The sequence below is a fragment of the Peromyscus maniculatus genome, chromosome 4 (genome assembly GCF_049852395.1).
Source record: "Peromyscus maniculatus bairdii isolate BWxNUB_F1_BW_parent chromosome 4, HU_Pman_BW_mat_3.1, whole genome shotgun sequence".
Classification (NCBI taxonomy): Eukaryota; Metazoa; Chordata; class Mammalia; order Rodentia; family Cricetidae; genus Peromyscus; species Peromyscus maniculatus.
This window is the reverse complement of record NC_134855.1, coordinates 106,979,539-106,986,953: the sequence shown is the minus strand read 5'-3', so window position 1 is coordinate 106,986,953 and position 7,415 is coordinate 106,979,539. Positions and strand designations below refer to the sequence as shown.

Below are 7,415 nucleotides of genomic sequence, written 5' to 3'. Positions count from 1 at the left end.
CCCTTCTCTCAGCTGTATCCTGCAAACCGCTCTAAGTAAAACACACTCCACTTTAGTGTGTGACCTCTGTGGCCCTTATTCGCACAATCAGTCAATTAGGACCTAATAGAACTATCTTCAAAGATTCTCTCCTGTCCTGTTCCTTTGGGCAGCTTTCCAAGTACATCCTGATACTGATCCTAAGAGACTCTAGAGTCTTAGCTTCAACCAAGATGTTGGGAACCAACCTCTGTCCTCTGTACCCAATTCTTCATTCATTCATTCATTCATTCATTCATTCATTCATTCTCTCTCTCTCTCCCTCCCTCCCTCTCTCTCCCCCTTCCTTCTCTCTCGCTCTCTCTTCATTTATTTATTTATCTATTTTTTTTTGAGACAGGGTCTTTATGACAGAAGTTCTCAACCTGTGGGTCTCAACTCTTTGACAAATCTTTACCTCCAAAAGATATTTACATTACAATTCACAACAGTAGCAAAATTAGTTATGAAGTAGAAACTAAAATAATCTGTAGTTGGGAGTCATCATAACACGAGGAACTGTATTAAAGGGTTGAAGCATTAGGAAGGTTGAGAACCACTGCTCTATGTAGTCCTGGTTGACCTGAAACTTGATTTGTAGGTCAGGCTAGCCTAGCACAGAGAGCCACCTGCTTCTGCCAGAGTGCTGGGATTAAAGGCATGTGCCACCACACCCAGCCCCTCTCCACTCAACTCTTAATGAGTGAAGTTCATCACTGGGATGGTCAATAGAAATCAGGCTATGCTAACTAACATTCTACGCCAAAAGAAAAGAAGCTACTCCAGACCGACTTCTAGATAGAAATCCCAGGGTAAGACGTGGGAAGGTGGTTGGGTGGTGTCAGATGGCATTTGTGTTGTTTATACTGTTTGGCTTTTAGGAATAATGCTGCTATGAGCATCAGTTTTTGTATGTCCATGTTTTCAATTCTCTTTAAGTATTGAGCTCAGAACAGAATTTCTGTATCATATATTTACTCTATATTTAACTTTGTGAAGTTCTGTGAAACTATTCAAGGGAGCTGTACAATTCAACATCCCCCCAGCAACATCCTTACTGATACTATCTCTGATTATAGCAATCTTATCACTTGTATGATAGCATCTATTTGTGGGTTTTCATTAGCATTTTCCTAGAGGATAATAGTGTCAAACATCATTTCATGTTTTTATGGGTTGATGGGATATTTTCTCTGGAAAAAAAAGTCTGCTTAAATACATTGCTCATTTTAAAATCACTTGTCTTCCTACAATTGAGTTGTAATATGCTAGTCATTCTTGGGCTTGTGATTTGAAAATATGTTTCCCCTTTTATGGGTTGTGTATTTTCTTTTAAAAATATGTGTGTAACTGAGTATAGTGGCCCATGCCTTTAATCCCAGCACTTGAGAGGCAGAAACTGGCAGATCTCTAAGTTCCAGGCCAGCCTGATCTACATATCGAGTTCTGAAACATCCAATACCATACAGAAAGTCCCTGTTTTTTAAAAAAAAGAAAGGAAAAAATGTTTTGTACAAATGAACCTGTGTGCTAGGTGTGGTAGGTAGCACATGCCTTTAATCCCAGCACTGGAAGGCAGAGGCAGGTGGATCTCGGTGAGTTCTAGGCCAGCCTGGTCTACATAGAGAGTTCTTAGACAGCTAAGGCTACATAATACAGAGACCATGTCTCAAAACAACAACAAAAAAGAACTATGTTAATTCCTAAACCATTGTTTTTTGTGTTGATTAAAGAGAATTGCTTTCTGATTTCATTTTCAAATTGTTCATTTGTAGTGTTCAGAAATGCAATTGAGTTTTATATGTTGATATTGTATCTAGGAATCTTGTTAAAGGTTTTCTCTATGTACAATCTTGTCATCTGCAAAGAGACATACTTACACTTCTTTCCAGTTTGGATGTCCTTTTTTTCTTTTGGCTAATTGTTCTGTCTAGAACCTTTAGTGCACTGTTTTTTTGTTTTGTTTTGTTTTGTTTTTGTTTTTGTTTTTTGAGGTGGGTATGGCTAACATAAGGACTCTATATGTAGCTCAGGTTGGCCTCCAACTTGTGATCCTCTGCTTCAGCCTTGAAAACTCTGGGATTACAGGCATACACAACCACATCTGGCTTACCTTTAAAACACTTTTGAAACATTTTTTTTTTTTTTTAAGATTTTTCGAGACAGGGTTTCTCTGTGTAGCTTTGCATCTTTCCTGGAACTTGCTTTGTAGACCAGGATGGCCTCAAACTCACAGAGATCCACCTGCCTCTGCTTCCTGAGTTCTGGGATTAAAGGCACGTGCCACCAACGCCTGGCTAAAGACTGTTTTCTTTTTCTTTATTTTTTATTTTTGGTTTTTCGAGACAGGGTTTCTCTGTGTAGCTTTGGAGCCTGTCTTGGATCTCACTCTGTAGACCAGGCTGGCCTCAAACTCATAGAGATCCGCCTGCCTCTGCCTCCTGAGAGCTGGGATTAAAGGTGTGCACCACCACCACCACCACCACCACCACCACCACCACCACCACCACCACCACCACACCACCACATGGCTGAAACAATTTTTATATGTATCATTTGTGACAGACACAGATGTGTGAGGGTTCACGCTTGCCACCATGAACATGTGGAAGTCAGAGCCACTTTCAGGAGTGGGATCTAACGGTCCCCCTGACTGAGGCAGTCTCTCTCGTCTTTACACTCTACAATAGCTGCCCCAGGAGCCCCATCTCTCACCACAGAAGCGCCAGAACTGCATGTGCAAGCCACCACATCTGCTTTCTTGTAGGTTTCTGGGATCGAACTTGGGTTGCCGGGTTCGTGAGGCAAGCATTCTTACTTGGAGAATTAACAAAGTAGTTATTGGTCTCTAAGTTTATCCCATTGTGGTCAGAGAACATATGTGTTTTGATTCCCTTACATCTACTGTGGCTTGTTTGATAGCTTAGCCTATGATCTATAGCACAGAATGATCCATGTGTACTTTAGAAGAACTCGATGAGATGTGTGGCAAATACCTGTTGGCTCTACTTAAGATAGTGTTGTTTTCCTGATGCTCTTTTCTGGAGATGTTCTATCCACTACTCAAAGTGCAATGTTGAAGGGCCCAAATCTTACTGCCGAATTGTCTTTCTCCACTCAATTGCGTCAGGGTTTTGCTTCATGGACTTTGGCCTCTCTTGCTGGATGCTTATGTTTATGATTGTATATTCCTGAGGAACTGGTCCTTCACCATAATAAAATGTTCTTCTTAGTAACGACCTTTTAAAGTCTACTTTGTCTAATAAACAGCATTTGGTTAGGGAACTATGGTCATATCTGGCTTGGCTCTGTATAGTGGGTGAGCTTAGAATTATGTTCAACCATTTTCAGAGTTGAGGAAAGAACAAAGGATATGCAACAGAGACCTGGGTGGCTCACAAGAGGCCAGGATGTTTGCTGTCTTGTTGTTTACAGGAAAGTCCTGTCTTCCTTTAGGTGGTGTCATAGACTGAGATAACCAGTGATAGCCAAGGCTAGTCAACACCCACAATAAAATGACACAAAAACACTTGAAATATCTTTACTTTACTTTAATGCTCCAGGCATTTAAAACATTCATATAGTTGCCTTATTTCAGAAATCCATTTCCACTTAGGTGCAGGTTCTGTGTCCAGGATTGGAGGCACATACATCAACCACCGAATCCTCAAGACAGTACCCACATGCCACATGCAACCTACTTTGGCACCTTGTCATTTTTGTTCATGGATTCCCTCTCTGCTACACCCATGAACACAGCCACAACTGCTCACAAAAACCCTTTCTAGCATCATTGACACTGGTGGTTCTGTGGCTCACAGCCCATTTCCAGTGCTCCCCAATATTCCATGCATGAGTGTGTCATCCCAAAGAGCTATGGAAACATGCTGTCAGCTAGCGTGCATGCCAGCTCCTGCTCTTCTCTAGCTCACAACACAGAGGCACTTCAATATTCTTGGCAAAATGGACTTTATCATTGCCATTGAAGTCAAGTGTGAGGGGAGGGGCTTTTCTCCCATAATTAATGAATAACTCGGATATGTATTAGATTTATAGATTCCTATCTGTTTACATTTGCTACCGAGGACTTAATAAACTGCTTATGTAAATGAAAGCATGTTTGATTTTTCCAGATGCTTGGATGAGAAGCAAACTGAGAAATTGCTTGACCAATACTTATACCACAAATATATATGTCAATATCTGATTGTTCTTACAGAATTGCTTGCTTCAAAGTTTTTTTTTTTTTTTTTTTTGAGCCTTAATCCTTAAAGTGATTCTTCCAAGGTAATGATGTGTTTGTCCTGCTTCCCGAAGTAACAGTTCAAGGCACCTCAAGACATATTGTTACCTGAGGTTCTGATTCAATCGGCTGCAGGTGGGAAGGGTCATCAAGTTCTTTTTAACTTCATGGGAAATTATAGCATGTGGTCAGCATTGAGAACCTTGGGACTAAAGGCCTTTGAGTTTTCCTCCTGCTCTTTCGTTCTCACAAAAAGCCCCTGAGGTAGTCCCTGGGTCAGGGAACATCTCCTCCATGAGATAAGAAGCTAAGGCACAGAGGTTATTTGGCTCCTGTGACATTGTGCAGTCAATGACAGAGCCAGGAGTGGAATCAATATCTCCAAATAAATAACCCCCTCCCCCAGCGATGGGCAGCACTTACACCAACGACACATGGGAAGCCAGGCATGGCCATCTGCGCCAGCGACACCATGGAACGACATGAGGCAGTTCCGTCAGAGCCACCCTTCTTACTTGGTGGGAAGTAAATGCATAAAATGGCTGGAGCTATGTGAGGAATGAACTCAACCCTTCCCATTTCCCCTCATACAGATGTTATGGATTCATTCACGTTTATTACAAAACCTGTCAGGATTCATAAAGACTCACTGACATCTGCTTTGTCACATCTTCCACCTTAACAGCCGCACAGTTCTGAAGAGCTCCATGACTTGGGTCTAAGAACATACACTGACCACCTTGCTTTCTCCACTACTGGCCCACCTAGACTAGCCAAGGACCCAGCACCCTCCACTTTCTCAGTGAGTGCGCATCTTCCCCAATGTGTCCAGTCCTCTGCTTTCTCAGAAGTTCCTCAGCGCTGACCCATCAGCTGTGCCGGGCCTCAAGGACTGACTTCAGATCGAACGTTGTCCTTTGCTCTGGGAGCCAACTTTGTGACCCATATTCTAGGCAACCATGACACCTTTACCCCCTAACTCTGGATTCCCGTGAGCTGGGACTTTCTTCACTTCAGTACAATGCATTCTGCTACCCACGGACACATGGAATAAATAACCTCATCACTCCTTTCCTCACGTAAGTTCCACGTCTCATTCTCTAGCTCTTTCGTACAAGTCCCATTTGACTGCAGACCACACCAAGTAGATGCACATGAAGAAGCAATCCATACACCAGAAAAAGCCACACTGTGCTCCGGGCAGAAGGGCCGCATTCCCTGTGGCTACCTTGGTCTCCAGGACCCTCTTCAGAAGAAGAGCCTGTTGACTCAGCTAATACTGAACACACATGACAGCTTCCCACTGCTTCCGGAGCGGGCTCCCCAGAAGCCTCTGAAACGCGAATGGACCCCTGACGTGGAAACCAGAGGTCGTACACTTTTGTTGACACAGGAAGCTGTGCAAAGCTCCAAAAATACTTCTTTCTCACTCAGGCAGGACACACCCTCATTCAGGGCCCTTTCTGGAATGGAACCTGTCCCTCCAGGCCCTTGGAGCCAAGGAGGACAGATGTAGGCAGAGCTATGAGGTGAGGATGAGGATGAGGAATGGAGTTCTACCTTCCCTGACTCCCAGAGAGGATTGTTACAAAGGTTCAGAGGTGGGCAGAGGGGTAAAGGGAAGGAAAATCGCAAAACTGCCTTCAGAATTCTGACTAAATCAAAGATAATGAGGCTTGTGGTATTTCAGAGACCCTCACCCACCCACACCGTTAAGTAAAGTAAGATATCATGTTTTCTTTTTTTCTCTCTTTCTCTCTCATGCTTATTTGATGCTTGCAGATTCGTCAGGCCTGGTGCTTTTGTTTCTAAAACATGCAGTGAGCAAAATACAGGGTTTGGTGCCCACAGGACCCCTGGCAAGTGCCCACTTATAGGCCACCAGGAAGGTGACAAGCAAGAGGCCTTCATGACAGGCCAGTACCCAGCACGGACTGTGCTGCATGCTTGTCCGGGGTTTAGCGGGACACAGTGTCACAGAGGGGATGTGCAGGGAACATGTGGCCACCTCCAAAATGCTCTCCGGTCCAGTCTGGGTCCAGTGAGGCTGCACTGGACCCAGAGCTAAGGCACTAACGCTGCAGCAGGTGAGAGGACCGCCACTCAGAGGTCTCTGGGCTGCATCCTAGGGAGGAGGGGGGCTCTGCTCCCTGTGCCACCCAAGGCCAGACACTGCTCAAGGGATGGGTTCACACCACAACCAAATCCCCGGTGCCGGAAGTGTTCGGGTCTCCCTCTCAGCGACTTGCTTCAGTTTCCTGGGTCTCCACAGCACTGAAGGCAGCGCCACCCTGCTCTCCCGCAGCCTTCTCGTCACACACTCTTCCTGCACATCTGTCCCCAGCATGCCTCGATAAGGAGCAGTCCAGTCACCTCACGCTCCTCCGGATGCCACACACTTCCCAAGGCGGCTCTGTAGCTCCCGGGTCACAGCTTGATGAACGCAGCCAGCTGCGGCACCTGCTCCGTGTCCGGGGGTGGGAAGACACTGGATATGGCTATGTCCACGATTCCCTGGCACAGTTCTGCATAGAGCTTCCTGAAATAAGTTGTTAAAGATATCACTGAGGGTGTTCATCAAAGTGCAAGAGAAAAATCGAAGCTGGCTGTGGTGGTGGTGGTGGTGGTGATGGGGGTGGATTTCAATGAAGATCTGCCCTAGAAATGCCATCACGTGACCCACTTGTAAGACCCCCTTGTCTCTGTAGATGAAGGGCCAACAGGAGGCTCTGCACACAGATAAAACACGGAGGGCAGTATTTAAGGACTTTAGAAGAGCCTTGACGGGAACAGAACCAACAACTGCTGACCAGCAGAGAAGGCGATTCCGGCAGCGTCAGGCGCCCCACCTCGCCTGTCTGTGAGGGCGTACATGCGGGGTAGACATCATCCAAGAAAATCCCCACCTTCTAAGGGAAGATGGACACCAGCTAAGACTCTGAGACTGACAGTTAGGATGGCTCCCAGGAAATGGAGAGTAGGCAGACACAGAACAGATGACGGCTTAGAAAGGCGGGGAAGAAGAAGAGGGAAAGAGGCCGTGGGTCCAAGGAGGAGGCTGTGAGTGTGCATGCTGGTGTGAGAGAGGGGGAGGAGGCTGTGAGTGTGCATGCTGGTGTGAGGAGGAAGGAGGCTGTGAGTGTGCATGCTGGTG

The 7,415-nt window shown here is 45.5% G+C and overlaps 1 protein-coding gene across 1 annotated transcript in view; it reads right to left on the bottom strand.

Moving 5' to 3' along the window:
* Positions 1–3,554: 3,554 nt before the first annotated feature.
* The window catches only part of Ttl (tubulin tyrosine ligase), a 32,982-nt gene continuing 29,121 nt past the window's right edge, over positions 3,555–7,415 (bottom strand). The window contains exon 7 of the mRNA XM_076570618.1: positions 3,555–6,800. Coding sequence (XP_076426733.1) covers positions 6,689–6,800 — 112 coding nt within the window. The 3' untranslated portion in view covers positions 3,555–6,688. The remainder of the gene's footprint in view (positions 6,801–7,415) is intronic.